Source organism: Entelurus aequoreus, linkage group LG25 (assembly GCF_033978785.1).
Source record: "Entelurus aequoreus isolate RoL-2023_Sb linkage group LG25, RoL_Eaeq_v1.1, whole genome shotgun sequence".
In the NCBI taxonomy this organism is placed as follows: domain Eukaryota; kingdom Metazoa; phylum Chordata; class Actinopteri; order Syngnathiformes; family Syngnathidae; genus Entelurus; species Entelurus aequoreus.
The window spans coordinates 29,013,158-29,032,097 of record NC_084755.1 but is presented as its reverse complement, the minus strand read 5'-3'; the positions used below and the strand labels follow the sequence as shown (position 1 = coordinate 29,032,097).

Sequence of the window (18,940 nt, the reverse complement as noted above, 5' to 3'; positions counted from 1 at the left end):
GTGGAGGAGTTCAAGTACCTTGTGTCTTGTTCACGATTGAGGGAAGAGGGGATTGTGAGATCGACAGGCTGGTCGGCGTCTGCAGTGATGCGGAGCCTGTATCGAGCCGTCTGGTGAAAAAGGAGCTGAGCAGGAAGGCAAAGCTCACAATTTACCCGTCGATCTACGTTCCCATCCTTACCTATGGTCATGAGCTTTGGGTTCTGACCGAAAGGACAAGACCACGGGTACAAGCGGCCAAAAAGAGTTTCCTCGGTCGGGTGGCGGGGCTCTCCTTTAGAGATAGGGTGAGAAGCTCTGTCATTCAGGAGGAGCTCAGACTAAAGCCACTGCTCCTCCACATCGCGAGGAGCCAGGTGAGGTGGTTCGGTCATCAGCTCAGGTTGCCCCCGGAAGTCTTCCTGGGGAGGTGTTTAGGGCGGTGGAAGGTCACAGGGAAGACCTTGGACACCGTGGAGAGACTAGATCTCCCATTTGGCCTTGGAAGGCCACAAGATCCACCAAGACGAGCTGAACGAAGTAGCTGGGGAGAGGGAGGTCTGGACTTGCCCCCGCAACCTGACTTTGGATAAGCGGACAAAGATGAATGAATGGATAAAATTATATGTAAACATTTTATATTTTCACACTGTTGAGTTCCCAGGAAATGGTCATACTGCTTGCTTACAGGAAGTTGCTCTTTGTGTCGCCCAATGTGTTAATTGAGCTTTCATTTTTGTGTTTGCACTGTGTAGCAACACATTATGTAATAACAGTGCATTATGTAACAATGTAATACATTTTCACCTCATGTAATAACGCCACATTTTGTAATAAACGTTGACGCTCTTTTTAATATTAGTCTGTTTGTATACATGATTATTAATTGATGATTATGATGATTATTACGATATGTTTTGTGACTATTCATGAGTTTATTTATTATTTTAGACAGCACTTGTTTTTCTTTTATTTAACTGAATTTTTACCTGCAATTTAGAGGGAAAAATTTACATTAACTTGATTATAAAAAAAACAATACATATCTTAGTTGAACTTGTGCAAATCTTAAAAGAAGAAATACAACCATCCATTTGTTTTTACTGATTGTCCCTCTCAAGTGTAATACTACTTTTAGAAAATAAAAAACAAGGATAATAATATTAACCTCTTAAGGCCCAAGCTGTTGGTTTACATGCTTTTTTTAAATTTCTCTTTGCTATTTGGGCTTATTAGACCCTAAATAGAATAAAAACTAAGAATTAGTCCATAAGTACACAAACGTGTACTTCATGTTTAGTGACATGCTATCTCTTATTTTTACACTTTTTTCCCCAAATTCCATTGTATGTTATACTCTTCTATCAATCTTCAATCAATCAATTAATCAATCAATTCTGACACCACCAGATGGCAGTATAAGTGTCCACATAAGCGGCCATAAGACCCCAATTCAGTAGTGTACACAATTTTGGAAATAAGAGCTAAAAGGTGCTGTCCACGCATGTGGCCACTAAGCCTTTAGATTAATATAACAACAATAATATTAATAATAATACATACATTTTTTTTAATATGTTTGTGTGAGTGAACATAAATTATTTCACCCTGGGAGTGAGAGTTTTTTGATATTACTGTCCTCTTTTTTGGAGATATTTAATATCCTAGAATAATACAAATAGTGATAGGTATTCATTTTATTCATAAGCACAAATCTAAGCAAAGTCACTGTACCAACAATGAAACTATTGCAATAACAGTATCAATATAAAAAAGATCAATAGTAAACATGATTGTAAAATGTATTGCAACTTACGTAATGAGCGGCCATCTTGCAGCACACCTGTAGTGCCACTATATGCAAAGTGGCCCTCCCACCATGCAGCATGCTATAAAAGCTGCACACATTCCATCCCATCACAACAACTTGAGTAGCAACCATGTTCCGTGTAGTTGTGCTGCTGTTGCTGGCTGCAGGTTCCTGTGAGTGTCACTGAGGCACACATGACCATAGATCCGTTACATCCCATATCTAATAACTTTTCCTCCGCAGGTGTCGAGTGCGAAGAGTTGACCCAGCCACCGTCTGTCACTCTGCAGTCTGGTCAGAGTCTGAGCATCGACTGTCGGGTGTCTTATTCTGTGGCTGCTGGTGGCTACTACACAGCGTGGGTCAGGCATCCTGCTGGGAAAGGACTGGAGTGGATTGGGATGGCGTATACTGGCGCATCTTACTACAAGGACTCACTGAAGAACCAGTTCAGTATTAATGTGAACCCCTCCAGCAAAACAGTGACTCTAAATGGACAGAATATGCAGCCTGGAGACACGGCTGTGTATTACTGTGCCAGACAACCACAACAACACAAAGCATCAGCAGACTAGAACAAAAACAGCAACACTGCAGCGTGACAAACATGTTCTAGTCACTCGTCAAATGGAGTCCAGTCCCAGGGGTCTCAAAGCAGAGTCGAGGCAGAGTCTGCGTGAGAAAAAGAACTGTATTCACTATAAATCACGTTTTAACCACGTGACTAAATGTGTTAACTACTTCTACCTGACCTACGGTAGGTTTGAAGTTATCATGAATGTAAAACTGCACGTTCGCAGCTGAGTGTGAAGCGACTGGGATGAAAATCAGCACTTCCAAGTCTAAGTCTGTGGTTCTCACCCGGAAAAGGGTGCAGTGACAATTTCGGGTTGGGGACGAGAACCTGCCCCAAGTGGAGGAGTTCAAGTACCTTGTGTCTTGTTCACGATTGAGGGAAGAGGGGATTGTGAGATCGACAGGCTGGTCGGCGTCTGCAGTGATGCGGAGCCTGTATCGAGCTGTCTGGTGAAAAAGGAGCTGAGCAGGAAGGCAAAGCTCACAATTTACCCGTCGATCTACGTTCCCATCCTTACCTATGGTCATGAGCTTTGGGTTCTGACCGAAAGGACAAGACCACGGGTACAAGCGGCCAAAAAGAGTTTCCTCAGTCGGGTGGCGGGGCTCTCCTTTAGAGATAGGGTGAGAAGCTCTGTCATTCAGGAGGAGCTCAGACTAAAGCCACTGCTCCTCCACATCGCGAGGAGCCAGATGAGGTGGTTCGGTCATCAGCTCAGGTTGCCCCCGGAAGTCTTCCTGGGGAGGTGTTTAGGGCGGTAGAAGGTCACAGGGAAGACCTTGGACACCGTGGAGAGACTAGATCTCCCATTTGGCCTTGGAAGGCCACAAGATCCACCAGGACGAGCTGAACGAAGTAGCTGGGGAGAGGGAGGTCTGGACTTGCCCCCACAACCTGACTTTGGATAAGCGGACAAAGAAGAATAAATGGATAAAATTATATGTAAACATTTTATATTTTCACACTGTTGAGTTCCCAGGAAATGGTCATACTGCTTGCTTACAGGAAGTTGCTCTTTGTGTCGCCCAATGTGTTAATTGAGCTTTCATTTTTGTGTTTGCACTGTGTAGCAACACATTATGTAATAACAGTGCATTATGTAACAATGTAATACATTTTCACCTCATGTAATAACGCCACATTTTGTAATAAACGTTGACGCTTTTTTTAATATTAGTCTGTTTGTATACATGATTATTAATTGATGATTATGATGATTATTACGATATGTTTTGTGACTATTCATGAGTTTATTTATTATTTTAGACAGCACTTGTTTTTCTTTTATTTAACTGAATTTTTACCTGCAATTTAGAGGGAAAAATTTACATTAACTTGATTATAAAAAAAACAATACATATCTTAGTTGAACTTGTGCAAATCTTAAAAGAAGAAATACAACCATCCATTTGTTTTTACTGATTGTCCCTCTCAAGTGTAATACTACTTTTAGAAAATAAAAAACAAGGATAATAATATTAACCTCTTAAGGCCCAAGCTGTTGGTTTACATGCTTTTTTTAAATTTCTCTTTGCTATTTGGGCTTATTAGACCCTAAATAGAATAAAAACTAAGAATTAGTCCATAAGTACACAAACGTGTACTTCATGTTTAGTGACATGCTATCTCTTATTTTTACACTTTTTTCCCCAAATTCCATTGTATGTTATACTCTTCTATCAATCTTCAATCAATCAATTAATCAATCAATTCTGACACCACCAGATGGCAGTATAAGTGTCCACATAAGCGGCCATAAGACCCCAATTCAGTAGTGTACACAATTTTGGAAATAAGAGCTAAAAGGTGCTGTCCACGCATGTGGCCACTAAGCCTTTAGATTAATATAACAACAATAATATTAATAATAATACATACATTTTTTTTAATATGTTTGTGTGAGTGAACATAAATTATTTCACCCTGGGAGTGAGAGTTTTTTGATATTACTGTCCTCTTTTTTGGAGATATTTAATATCCTAGAATAATACAAATAGTGATAGGTATTCATTTTATTCATAAGCACAAATCTAAGCAAAGTCACTGTACCAACAATGAAACTATTGCAATAACAGTATCAATATAAAAAAGATCAATAGTAAACATGATTGTAAAATGTATTGCAGCTTACGTAATGAGCGGCCATCTTGCAGCACACCTGTAGTGCCACTATATGCAAAGTGGCCCTCCCACCATGCAGCGTGCTATAAAAGCTGCACACATTCCATCCCATCACAACAACTTGAGTAGCAACCATGTTCCGTGTAGTTGTGCTGCTGTTGCTGGCTGCAGGTTCCTGTGAGTGTCACTGAGGCACACATGACCATAGATCCGTTACATCCCATATCTAATAACTTTTCCTCCGCAGGTGTCGAGTGTGAAGAGTTGACCCAGCCACCGTCTGTCACTCTGCAGTCTGGTCAGAGTCTGAGCATCGACTGTCGGGTGTCTTATTCTGTGGCTGCTGGTGGCTACTACACACACTGGGTCAGGCATCCTGCTGGGAAAGGACTGGAGTGGATTGGGATGGCGTATACTGGCGCATCTTACTACAAGGACTCACTGAAGAACCAGTTCAGTATTAATGTGAACCCCTCCAGCAAAACAGTGACTCTAAATGGACAGAATATGCAGCCTGGAGACACGGCTGTGTATTACTGTGCCAGACAACCACAACAACACAAAGCATCAGCAGACTAGAACAAAAACAACAACACTGTGCAGCGTGACAAACATGTTCTAGTCACTCGTTAAAAATGGAGTCCAGTCCCAGGGGTCTCAAAGCAGAGTCGAGGCAGAGTCTGCGTGAGAAAAAGAACTGTATTCACTATAAATCACGTTTTAACCACGTGACTAAATGTGTTAACTACTTCTACCTGACCTATGGTAGGTTTGAAGTTATCATGAATGTAAAACTGCACGTTCGCAGCTGAGTGTGAAGCGACTGGGATGAAAATCAGCACTTCCAAGTCTAAGTCTGTGGTTCTCACCCGGAAAAGGGTGCAGTGACAATTTCGGGTTGGGGACGAGAACCTGCCCCAAGTGGAGGAGTTCAAGTACCTTGTGTCTTGTTCACGATTGAGGGAAGAGGGGATTGTGAGATCGACAGGCTGGTCGGCGTCTGCAGTGATGCGGAGCCTGAATCGAGCCGTCTGGTGAAAAAGGAGCTGAGCAGGAAGGCAAAGCTCACAATTTACCCGTCGATCTACGTTCCCATCCTTACCTATGGTCATGAGCTTTGGGTTCTGACCGAAAGGACAAGACCACGGGTACAAGCGGCCAAAAAGAGTTTCCTCAGTCGGGTGGCGGGGCTCTCCTTTAGAGATAGGGTGAGAAGCTCTGTCATTCAGGAGGAGCTCAGACTAAAGCCACTGCTCCTCCACATCGCGAGGAGCCAGATGAGGTGGTTCGGTCATCAGCTCAGGTTGCCCCCGGAAGTCTTCCTGGGGAGGTGTTTAGGGCGGTGGAAGGTCACAGGGAAGACCTTGGACACCGTGGAGAGACTAGATCTCCCATTTGGCCTTGGAAGGCCACAAGATCCACCAAGACGAGCTGAACGAAGTAGCTGGGGAGAGGGAGGTCTGGACTTGTCTGCTCTTTGTGTTGCCCAATATTTGTTTGTTGTGCTGCAATGTTTGTGTTTACAATGTTATTTCAATGTAATTTCAGAAAGCTGAGGACCGGGGACCCTGACTTGTCCCTTCACTTTTAGTCTTATTTTGTATATTCTGGAGAACCACTGTCCTCTGCAGTAGACATTTGATTTTTGTCTATTTATTTTGTGAGATTTACAGGAGCGCTCCGCTGTTTTTAAAGACATTCTCAGAAAAAAGCTAGTCAAAGATAATTTCTATTACAGCAAATTAGTGTAGGAAAGAATCTTCAAAAATGTGAGTTACTCACAAGTTTTTTTTAACTACACTCGTGGTCCACCAGTTGAATCATCCAAATGATGAAAAAGAGAGGACCTATAGAGGTGCCTTAAGGAACGTCTCAGTTATGTAAATCACAAGTTTGGACACCTGTGTTGTATGTTTGCTAGCAAGGTTCAAATGTCAATGCAAGGATCTGTCAATGTGTTTTAAAGTGTTCCAAGTTCCTCTACACAACAGGAGCACTCTACTGTTTTTAGGAATTTGCTGGACAATTTTTATTTTGCTCCCAAATTTTGAACTGAACTCAGGGGCCGGTATGGTGTTATTGAAGTTGATTGTAAAGTTGAATAGAACTCAATTACAGTATATTAAAAAAATCCACATCACACTTCTGCCAAACATGTTTTATCATCTGTGGTGTTTCACAGTTTGTCTTTCAAAAGAGTGCTTTAAACGCCCTACACCTCGGACGCTAGAAGTTGCAGGTCAAATCACTGTTCATTTAACCTGAAGAGATTTGGTTACACTTAAATGTTTACATTAATGCTGGGTTTGAATTACAAACCCTGTTTCCATATGAGTTGGGAAATTGTGTTAGATGTAAATATAAACAAATAAAATGATTTGCAAATCATTTTCAACCCATATTCAGTTGAATATGCTACAAAGACAACATATTTGATGTTCAAACTGATAAACATTTTTTTTTTTGCAAATAATCATTAACTTTAGAATTTGATGCCAGCAACACGTGACAAAGAAGTTGGGAAAGGTGGCAATAAATACTGATAAAGTTGAGGAATGCTCATCAAACACTTATTTGGAACATCCCACAGGTGAACAGGCAAATTGGGAACAGGTGGGTGCCATGATTGGGTATAAAAGCCGCTTCAATGAAATGCTCAGTCATTCACAAACAAGGATGGGGCGAGGGTCACCACTTTGTCAACAAATGCGTGAGCAAATTGTTGAACAGTTTAAGAAAAACCTTTCTCAACCAGCTATTGCAAGGAATTTAGGGATTTCACCATCTACGGTCCGTAATATCATCAAAGAGTTCAGAGAATCTGGAGGAATCACTGCACGTAAGCAGCTAAGCCCGTGACCTTCGATCCCTCAGGCTGTACTGCATCAACAAGCGACATCAGTGTGTAAATGATATCACCACATGGGCTCAGGAACACTTCAGAAACCCACTGTCAGTAACTACAGTTGGTCGCTACATCTGTAAGTGCAAGTTAAAACTCTCCTATGCAAGGCGAAAACCGTTTATCAACAACACCCAGAAACGCCGTCGGCTTCGCTGGGCCTGAGCTCATCTAAGATGGACTGATACAAAGTGGAAAAGTGTTCTGTGGTCTGACGAGTCCACATTTCAAATTGTTTTTGGAAACTGTGGACATCGTGTCCTCCGGACCAAAGAGGAAAAGAACCATCCGGATTGTTATAGGCACAAAGTTGAAAAGCCAGCAACTGTGATGGTATGGGGGTGTATTAGTGCCCAAGGCATGGGTAACTTACACATCTGTGAAGGCACCATTAATGCTGAAAGGTACATACAGCTTTTGGAGCAACATATGTTGCCATCCAAGCAACGTTACCATGGACGCCCCTGCTTATTTCAGCAAGACAATGCCAAGCCACGTGTTACATCAACGTGGCTTCATAGTAAAAGAGTGCGGGTACTAGACTGGCCTGCCTGTAGTCCAGATCTGTCTCCCATTGAAAATGTGTGGCGCATTATGAAGCCTAAAATACCACAACGGAGACCCCCGGACTGTTGAACAACTTAAGCTGTACATCAAGCAAGAATGGGAAAGAATTCCACCTGAGAAGCTTCAAAAATGTGTCTCCTCAGTTCCCAAACGTTTACTGAGTGTTGTTAAAAGGAAAGGCCATGTAACACGGTGGTGAACATGCCCTTTCCCAACTACTTTGGCACGTGTTGCAGCCATGAAATTCTAAGTTAGTTATTATTTGCAAAAAAAAATTAAGTTTATGAGTTTGAACATCAAATATCTTGTCTTTGTAGTGCATTCAACTGAATATGGGTTGAAAAGGATTTGCAAATCATTGTATTCCGTTTATATTTACATCTAACACAATTTCCCAACTCATATGGAAACGGGGTTTGTATTTCTATATTAGACAACAGCAAAAGTCGTTGGTAAATCTACTGCAAATTCAACTTACAGATATTTTGGTTGCACTTTTGATATTACTGAAAATGAGAGCAGAAAATGTTTACTCTTGTTAATTCAACAGAAAGTGATGGTGGCACCTAAATAAGAAGTGAATGCATTGGCCATTAATTGTAATTTACTTGCTTGTCTGTATCCATAAATCATTTATATCTAATTCCCTTACAAGAAATAACAAGAATAAAGGAAACTTCACCTGCAGTGTCCAGTATTTATTTCACAGTCACACTGCTTGAATTTTTGGTTAAAAACTTTGGCTTAAAGTTACCCTTAATCGTACCGGCAATTATTATTTGAATAGAATCGTTGTAAAACGAATCATTACTCCCCTGATAAAATGTCTTTTTGTAATTGAGTTTATTATTAACACATCTTTGGACGTTGACAATAAAGTGAACCACATGAAAATCTGTCGAAATTGGGCAAGTTGTGATTTATTTTCTTTCTTTTTCAAATACACAATACATTGAACAAAGAACAAGAAACCAATGTGTACAAGAGGAAAAATGTGTGTGTAAACTGACAAAAAGAAAATAAAAAGATATGAAACATAATAATGTATTTTCATTATACTGTGTACATGCATAGACACTTTTATAGACACTTAATGTCAGGCTGTTCTCCACCAGTGCTGACGTGTCTAGGGTGTTCCGTCGTCCTTTGCGTCGCAATTTGTACATTATAAAGTTTTGTTTTATGACGTATTTATTGTTAGTTATTGTGTATTATTCCCCGCACAGTAAATAAGTAGTTAGTGGGACTGTAAGTTTAGACAGCATGTTGTGTAGTCAAGTACTCTTAACTGTTAATGACAATTGAGACTGCAAAGGTCTTAAATACAAGATTGAGTGCACAATTGCGACAAGAATAATTTTCACATTTTTGTCGTGTTTGATTTTTATTATTAGGTAGTGGTTGCTGGGACATGGATCAGCGAATAGGCTGCAATGCAAGTTTTTCATGTGGGCAAGATATTCATTCTGTAATTATATTGATTATATCGATTTTTGTAATCACAGCTGAGGACACATCTTCTGAACACTCTCACCCATCTCTCAAGTCTTTGGAAGTAGTAATGCTTAAGTCCGGGTCAGTAAAGTCAAAGTCCAAGTCGAGTTGCAAGTCTTGGATATTTTCAAGTTGAGTCAGAAGTCATCAAAATTGTGACTCAAGTCCACATCTCTGATCACAATAGAGCAAAACCATTCAAGCACCCCTGCCGTGTTGCCTGTGCTATTATTTTGTGACAAATGTACGCACTTTTATCAAACTCCAAAGTTTGACCCCAAAAGGCAAACTGACTTGAAATTTCTCATGCAGTTCAATGTGGTCTACAGTGGGAAAAAAAACAACTGCAACTTTATGGTGTGAAGCCAAATCGCCACACAATGTGTTACAAATCTTCACGAGATGGACAAGGACATGTCTGTAAAATCTGACCAAGATTGGTTGAAAAAACATGGCAACCATTAAGCATAACGTCTTTGATGAGGCACTGGTGCGACTTAGCAACTTATTGCCCATAAGTCAGTGACTATTGATTATACAACTTTGAGGATATCTGTGTTAGATGTATGGGCAACACAAATATTATTCACAGTCACCTGATGGGGTGTTTTAATTATTTAATGTCAATGTATATATTATACAGTGACATTAGTTTCACTAACTTTAACAGATACAATTGTTGAGAGACACAATGTTTAACCCAGGGATTCTCAAACTGTGGTACGTGTACCAATTGTGGTACGCCAAAGAATCACTTAATTAAAGTACAGTGTTATATTTTGCTATATTCAAAAACAGTGTTACTGTTCAAACTGGTCAAGTCAGGCCAAAATGATTGAATATACTTGTTAAATAAAACCCCTGGCTTGTTTTTAATGAATACTTAGCCCTACCACGCTAATTTATTTTAATGTTGATCATTATGGTGGTACTTTGAGAGCCAAGTTTTTTCTGAGGTGGTACTTGGTGAAAAAAGTATGAGAACCACTAGTTTAACCAATAAAACAACCTGTACAGGCAATGTTTTAGTCAAGTGTTTACATTTCCGACTGCCATACAAGAGTAAAGACAATTTAACCAATGCAAAAAAAAGTTCTACATGAAACTGAAATAAAGTAAAACAACTTACTGCTTTGACTGTTCTCTCTGGACTTCTCCTTGATGACAGTTTGACATTTAAGACTTTGGTCAATGTTTTAGACATTCTTCGACTCTGTAGGTCCTGTAAGTTTGAAAATATACAGTATGCATCATATTTGTATTACATATTATTACAATTGCTATATATATATATATATATATATAAAAACCTTACAGGCTTAGATGTTTCTACTATTTGCTGTTCCAAAGTGTCGAAAAACATTTTTTTGTACACATATACCCTATCAAAAATAATATTTAGTATTTTCCAAGTCTTTGTTAAATATAAATATTTCCTACCTTTGTTTCTGTGTCCCAAAAAAATCCTCTGCTACATGCTCGACTGGGGAGGTTTTTGTATGGGCATGTGTCACTGTGGTTATACTACGGGGTGGCACAGTGTTACACACCATAACAAAAACCTTTCACTATTCAAGCGGTGTGCACGCCCTCTGATGCACATTGTTGCCTCTAAAAGGTTGATACGTATTTTCGTGGGGGCAGTAAGGGAACAAAAACGTAAACAAATTAAACTGCTTAAGTCCTGTGTAGAATGCTATAATGTTGTTTTTTAAAAAATCACAACTATTATTAATGTATTTGCAAATTTACTGGTACAATCTGGTTACTTTCTGTTGTAACTTCATTGACTAATTACATTTTTCCTCACAATTATAAAAACAATACACAGAATGGATGTCTGACAAAAGCTAACAATTAAATATTTAAATTAATGTATTATTTAATTTTAGTAAATAACATATTTTTGAGCAATATACTTGTATAGAGTTATACTTGTGTAGAGCTTTTCTACCTTCAAGGTGCTCAAAGCGCTTTGACACTATTTCCACATTCACCCATTCACACACACATTCACACACTGATGGCAAGAGCTGCCATACAAGGCGCTAACCACGACCCATCAGGAGCAAGGGTGAAGTGTCTTGCTCAAGGACACAACGGACGTGACTAGGTTGGAAGAAGCTGGGGATCGAACCAAGAGCCCTCCGGTTGCTGGCACCGCCACTCTCCCAACCGCGCCAAGCCGTCCCCTCATATTTTCGAGTAAAATACATTTGGAGGTGCAAAATAAGTGAAAACAACTATTGGCTTTGATTTAAAGTCCTAAAGTCCGGTACACAACAACAAAACAACTGAAAAAAATATTTTGTAATAAAAAATATTGATCTCATCACTGTAGTATTGACTATATACTGATACTACAGTAGACTTGGTATCATTACAGTCAATATTCGTATCAATTGGCCCCCGGCCCTTGTGTACGTTCAAGAGATCTACCTTAGCATTGCTTCTTGTATGAAGTCCTAAACTCCTGGAAACGATAACAAAAGAATGACATAATTTCTTTTTTTATAATAGTAAAAAATATCGATCTAATCATTGTAGTATCAACCATATACCAATACTATACTTGGCATTGTTTCTGTCGAATATTTGTATCAGTCTGCCCACCCCTGTTTACATTCAAAAGCTCTAGTTTAGTGATTAGCATGGCTTATTGTGTCCTCCTCTGGTGTTTAGTGCAGCATGTTTAACTGTTCCTCATTCATACCATGAATTGATTTACGTGGACCCCGATTTAAACAAGTTGAAAAACTTATTCGGGTCTTACCATTTAGTGGTCAATTGTACGGAATATGTACTGAACTGTGCAATCTATTAATAAAAGTTTCAATCAATCAATCAAAAACTCTAGTCCTCCAGTGATAACGTCACTTTAAAGAAAGTTGCATATTTTCTTGCCATGGAGGCTAGGATTAGTTAGCCACCATCTCACTTGCAAAGACATTGTCACGGTGCGGTCTCGAACCCACAATTCTCATGCAGCAAGATCCACCAACACTCAGGCTGGCAGTATGCCAGGACACGCCCCTGCACGCACCGGGCGTTTCACGCCCCCGCAACGCCGCAGCTGCAGACTATCGGCTATCAGCGCACCTAGCAATAATCAGGGAGACAGCATAAAGATCAGTGGACCCTTGGAATCAACGTCGTTAACTCATCGTAGTAAGTATTTACGTCTCTGGCTTCCCTCCTGTTGTCCTCGCATTCGTTCTCCTCGTCCTCCTTGTTCCCTCGTCTCATGTTCCTTGTTTCTCCCGCAGTACCCGTCTTGTCCCGTGTGCCTCGACCTCCCTCCGGACTTTGGACTGCCTTCCTCGATCCTTGAACCTTGCCCGGACACGGACCTTGTCGCTTCTCTCCTGCCCTCGACCACCTGCCTGCTTACGGACACCCTTTTTGCCTCGCTCTCTTGGCCTGCCGAAAGATTCATCCATCACGCACGTACAACATCGTCTGGTATTATTCACATGGTTAAAATCACACACAGTCCTGCAACAAACACAGAGTAGCATACACCTCCCACTCACTCATCAAAGGTTACAATAAACCCGGTAACCTGAGTTTCTTCGTGGTGTCGTCCCCCTCCAACCCTCACGTACATAACAGACATTGCGTTGAGGAAACGGTCATTCGCTTGTCGTTGTCAAATATGCGTGATATGACTAGAATGTGTCATTATCACAATAACACAATAGTATTAAAAACTCTATCGTCGACTAAATTTACATCATTTATATCATATATCTAAATATATATCCAAAACTACAAGCACTAATTTTAAAAGATAAAATAAAAATGATATAATATACCATAGTTACAACATGTCTTTGTTTTAGTCAAATGAAACAAAGCAGTAACTTTTAAAAAAAAGTCTGAGTTACTGTCATTTCTTTTGATCTGCTTGTCTCTAACAGTTGAAATATTTCACAGACACATTAACGAAACTGCAGAACTAAATAAGTCTGAACAGCTCGGCAAAATTTCTGCAAACCTCCTGCCCCGGGTTTAAGACCGACTTGTTGTGATTTAGGCCTTTTTAAAAAAAATGAATGCTAATGATGCTAACAATATAAACAGCCAACATGCTAACAACAGATGTGGTACATTGTAATATAATGGAAGCATCTTTTGATTCAATCGATGGTTGCTAAATTGCAAAATGACCATGTGATATGCAAAATGCTAATTGGCTAAGGCTAGCATCTATAGAATGTACCAGAAGTGCAGTACCTGGACAAGTGGAAGGAGAGAGCTGATTGGAGGAGACACAAGGATCACGGCAAGACACAGGTGTACTAATGATGGAACAAGGTGTAGAGCATGTAACAATGAGCACATGGACAACAAAGACAGCAGGAAACAAGGTAAAGAAGGGTTATATATAGTGTGAATTGAGTGAGCAAATAAATTAGCAATATGCTAATAAATATCTCATAAAAGAAATGTCGAATTTCTTATAAAGCTTTTTGAATGTACAACTAATATCAAAACACTGAAATTTTTTTTCCAACATTCTGAACATGTGGTTATCAACATCCTGTCTGGTTGATATTAATAAAAGACAGGAAGCGACCGTTTCTTCAACAGGTGTTTTGTAATATAGCCAACAAACTGAAATATTGTAAGCCAAGAACACAACGGATAAAAAGATACACGTTGTCACCAGGACACAGGCAGATGCCTGGGGCCCCCAGGTTTCCACAGGCCCCCAAAAGTCTCAAAAAAACGATGATTAAAGTTTCCTTCTATTTAAAACAAGTATTTACTTATTGCTGTCTTAATTTATGCATTTAAAAATACTTCATCAAAGATGACTGTTGTGACAGATCCCCTCTCCCTTCTCACGCAATGGAGTATTACACGTTATTTACTGCACATGTGCAGACTTGTTTCAGGAAGACATTCCGAAACAAACTTGTTGGTGCGGTTAGGAAAAGTTTACCCAAGTGGATTAGAGAACAGAAAAAGGTGAGAAGAAAATAGTTTTAATTGATAATTCAATGACACTGAATGTACTTTAGAATTCAGGCGTCCCCAATCGCGGCTCCGGGGAACGGTACCGGTCCGGGGAACGGTACCGGTCCGGGGAACGGTACCGGTCCGTGACGCATTTGCTACCTGGCCGCACAGAAACATTAAATCATTTATAAAGGACTGCATTTTCTCCGACTTAACTTTCGCCTGTCCCACGAGACACACCAATAAGATTGTTTATAGATGTACAATAAAACTCCTCATAGGAAGTTGCCATTTGTTATATTTGTTAAAACTTTGTGACATGATACAATGCCCATTAATGAACATATAAAATATAAATGTGACAGATTGTAGCCAAAGGCTGATTTCCATCTGCAGTCCCCAGCAGGTTACCATCAACCTGCTGGGGATCTCATTGCAAAGAAACTAGCCCCCCAGCGTTATAGTGAGTTGTATTTTTCTTGCCCTTATTTTTGCTGTATTTATCTGCCACAAATGGAAAGCCGGTCCCTGAAAATAATGCCTACATTAAATCGGTCCGTGGTGCAAAAAAGGTTGGGGACCATACTTGCCAACCTTGAGACCTCCGAATTCGGGAGATTTGGGGGGGAAATTCAAGTATTTCTTATATATATACACTACCGTTCAAAAGTTTGGGGTCACCCAAACAATTTTGTGGAATAGCCTTCATTTCTAAGAACAAGAATAGACTGTCGAGGTTCAGATGAAAGTTCTCTTTTTCTGGCCATTTTGAGCCCACAAATGTGATGCTCCAGAAACTCAATCTCCTCAAGGAAGGTCAGTTTTGTAGCTTCTGTAACAAGCTAAACTGTTTTCAGATGTGTGAACATGATTGCACAAGGGTTTTCTAATCATCAATTAGCCTTCTGAGCCAATGAGCAAACACATTGTACCATTAGAACACTGGAGTGATAGTTTCTGGAAATGGGCCTCTATACACCTATGTAGATATTGAACCAAAAACCAGACATTTGCAGCTAGAATAGTCATTTACCACATTAGCAATGTATAGAGTGTATTTCTTTAAAGTTAAGACTAGTTTAAAGTTATCTTCATTGAAAAGTACAGTGCTTTTCCTTCAAAAATAAGGACATTTCAATGTGACCCCAAACTTTTGAACGGTAGTGTGTATATATATATATATATGTATATATATATATATATTAATATATATATATAAATATATATGTGTATTTTATTATTTATATATATACATATATATATATATATACTAGGGCTGTCAAAATTATCGCGTTAACGGCGTTAATTAATTTTTGGAATTAATTACGTTAAATTTTTTAACGTAATTAACGCATGCGCAGAATCCCTCCACCCATACTTCCCATAATTCCTCCCGACACTGAACGGAGCAGCAACATGGAGCAAGACGAACAGGTTGGCCCTCTGGAGGGATTTAAGTTTAAGAAGAACAAAGATGGAACAATAAATAAACAGACAGTCATTTGTACGCACTGCAACAGAGAGTTTCAGTTTCACCGAACCTGTTCAAGCCTTAAATACCATCTCAACGCTAAACATGCATTTGTGGGGGCTTCCAGTGCTACACCTGGCTTGCGTCAGACAACCCTGAGTGAACGCAGACCAGTAAGCAAGTCCAACTCGGATAAATTAACTAACACAATTGCCAAATGGGTCGCAAAGGACTGTAGACCGATTTGCATTGTTGAAGATAAGGGCTTCGCTGATGTTTTGAAAGTGGCGTCCCTCGATACATCCTACAAGCCACCATGCAGAGGCACAATAATGAAAAGTATCCACGCACTCTATGAAACAGAAAAGGGGAAAAAAGAGGCGGCTTTAGCTCAAGCGGAATATGTCGCCCTGACAGGAGACCACTGGACGTCAGTGAGTAACACAAATTACTTGGGAGTAACTGCACATTTAATAACTAAAGCATGGGAATTGCAGTCCTTTGCGCTAACTATAATGAAAACGGAAGAACGCCACTTTGCAGAGGCATGTGCAGAACAGTTTCAAACTGTGGCATGCAAGTGGGAAATTGAAAGAAAAGTTACAACCATTGGGACTGACAGTGCACGCAATATGATTGCTGCGGCTCGTATTCTACCATACGAGCATATGCCCTGTATCGCGCACGTCATACAGAGAAGCATCACTGTGAGTCTCGCTGACAGCGGATTTGTTCCTGCATTAGCCAAGTGTCGCAAGATTGTGGGACATTTTAAACACAGCCCGGCAAACTTAACGGAGCTGAATGCAGAGCAGGTGAAACTCGGACAGCAGCAGGAGCCACTGATCCAAGACGTTCCAACGCAGTGGAATTCCACACTTGAAATGGTCAAACGCATCATCCCCAATCAAGCAGCAATAAAAGCAACCCTGGATCAACAGCAGCATAATCTCGTCATGCTGACGCCAGCAGAATGGGATAAACTCCAGAGACTGGAGACCCTTCTAGAGCCCTGCCGGTAAGCCTTCCATCATATAATGTGGAAATTCATTGTAGGCTGAAATTAAATTATTAAACCAAACGTTAATCTACTATTAAATGTAACAACTTGCATTCAAGTAATTTACTTGAGTCTTTCTCCTTCTCTCTCTCTCTGTGTGTGTGTGTGTGTGTGTGTGTGTGTGTGTGTGTCTGTGTGTGTCTGTCTCTGTGTGTGTGTGTGTCTGTCTGTGTGTGTCTGTCTGTGTGTGTGTGTGTGTGTGTCTGTCTGTCTGTCTGTCTGTGTGTGTGTGTGTGTGTATCTGTCTGTGTGTGTGTGTGTGTGTGTCTGTCTGTGGCTGTGTGTGTGTGTGTGTGTGTGTATCTGTCTGTCTGTGTGTGTGTGTGTGTGTGTGTGTGTGTCTGTCTGTCTCTGTGTGTGTGTGTGTGTGTGTGTGTGTGTGTGTGTGTGTGTGTATCTGTCTCTGTGTCTGTGTGTGTGTGTGTGTGTGTGTGTGTGTGTATCTGTCTCTGTGTCTCTCTCTCTGTGTGTGTGTGTGTGTGTGTGTTTTCCACTGCAGGTATGTGACTCAGATCCTGGGTGGGGAGGCCTACGTCTCCTGCTCAGTGGTACTACCTGCCCTCTGCCACTTACACCGTGTAATGGAAACTTCTGATGAGGACCCTGCATACATGATTAGATTTAAGACCAAATTCAAAGACGACCTAGGCTCCCGCCAAGAACACACCAACAATGCATGGCTCAAGATTGCAACCGCACTGGACCCACGTTTTAAGGACTTGAAAAGTGTGCCCAAGGCAGACAGAGAGGAGGTGTGGACCAAACTTGGAGGCCTTCTGCGTGAATCACCTGGAAGACCTTCACACACTACTGAAGATGGGCCACCCAAGAAGAAAATGAACCTTCTTCTACAGCTGGGCTCAGATTCAGAATCAGATGAAGAGGTACAGCCTGACAGAGCCTTACACAGGTACAGAGCAGAGCCCACCATTGAAATGACGGACTGTCCCTTGCAGTGGTGGTCATCTCATGCAGGAGCCCATGACAAGCTGGCTCCGTTGGCTCGGAAATATCTAGCCACTCCTGCATCCTCAGTTCCCTGTGAAAGACTCTTCTCACTTGCCGGTCACATTGTGCAAAAGAAGCGGTCAGCTTTACTCTCAGAAAATGTGGACAAATTGGTTTGCCTCAGTAACTGGCTAAAGGATGAATAGAGAAGCGGGCCACATGTAATTGTGTAGGCCATGTTCTTTTGGTTTGATAAAAAAGAGAAATCTCTTTGTTTTTCCTTTGTTGAAGAGAAATGGCCAAGATGGCTAGTGTGTTACAGAAGGAGACACCATCCTATTTTGTTTTACTATTTCAGTTTCATTTAAATAAGAGACGCCATCCTATTTTGTTTTCCTATTTTGACGAGGAAATGTCATTGTAAAAAACAGGATGTTATTAAAATAAACATGCATACATATGTTAAATGCACATGTCTTCTGTCATTTATCTTTCAATTCCCACAAAAATATACAGTTAATGGCATATTTTGGACATAGTTCGAATGGTGATTAATCATGATTAATTAATTTTTAAGCTGTGATTAATCTGATTAAAAATTTTAATCATTTGACAGCCCTAATATATACATAAAATAAATACTTGAATTTCAGTGTTCATTTATTTACACATATACACACACATGACACTCCTCTACTCATTGTTGTATTTGAAAGTGCCTCTGAAGGAGCATAGGTATGGGCAGCATCTGTGAAATTCAATTTGCAGGAAAGGAGTGAGTTTAGGGTTGAAATTGTCCATCCTCGTTCTATTCTGTCACTCGTCGTCGCCATGACTGTCTCTTCTTCGTTCTTCTGCTTCGTCTCCTTCTTGTTGTGTGTGCAGTTGTGCACTCTCCAAAAGCCGTAGATGTTATAACGTGACTGGGCCGGCACGCTGTCTATATGAAGGAAAAGCGGACGTGACGACAGGCTGTCCTCACTCAGGTCCACACGGACCTGGAGGGGGCGTGCCTTAAGTCCGGCTGGAAATCGGGAGAAATTCGG

General features: G+C 40.5%; 2 protein-coding genes and 1 gene segment (V, D, J or C); 2 read left to right on the top strand and 1 right to left on the bottom strand.

Moving 5' to 3' along the window:
- tmem205 (transmembrane protein 205) overlaps positions 1–18,940 on the bottom strand; it is a 74,459-nt gene that overhangs the window by 22,338 nt on the left and 33,181 nt on the right. The window contains exons 1-3 of one of the 3 annotated variants that reach the window (XM_062037085.1): positions 12,631–12,863; positions 12,426–12,549; positions 10,580–10,672 (exon numbers count right to left, since the gene is read on the bottom strand). The exons of the other annotated variants lie outside the window; for them this stretch is intronic. The gene's annotated coding sequence lies outside the window, so the exon portion shown is untranslated. Of the gene's footprint in view, positions 1–10,579; positions 10,673–12,425; positions 12,550–12,630; positions 12,864–18,940 lie in introns of those variants that run through there. 3 annotated transcript variants of the gene reach the window in all.
- The window catches only part of LOC133642725 (uncharacterized), a 37,619-nt gene continuing 20,598 nt past the window's right edge, over positions 1,920–18,940 (top strand). Inside the window, 2 exon segments of the C gene segment in view lie at positions 1,920–1,962; positions 2,033–2,344. Coding sequence covers positions 1,920–1,962; positions 2,033–2,344 — 355 coding nt within the window.
- On the top strand, positions 16,810–18,258 carry LOC133642726 (zinc finger BED domain-containing protein 4-like). Its single transcript, XM_062037081.1, has 2 exons — positions 16,810–16,904; positions 17,446–18,258. The coding sequence occupies exons 1-2, from the start codon at positions 16,843–16,845 to the stop codon at positions 18,098–18,100; spliced, it is 717 nt and encodes a 238-aa protein (XP_061893065.1). The 5' UTR covers positions 16,810–16,842; the 3' UTR covers positions 18,101–18,258.

Excerpts from the sequence above, each read along its gene's own strand:
- LOC133642726 (XM_062037081.1), top strand. The coding sequence starts at position 16,843 with ATGCTGACGCCAGCAGAATGGGATAAACTCCAGAGACTGGAGACCCTT. Across the intron at positions 16,905-17,445 it reads ACCCTTCTAGAGCCCTGCCG|GTATGTGACTCAGATCCTGG; the intron begins GTAAGCCTTCCA and ends TTTCCACTGCAG.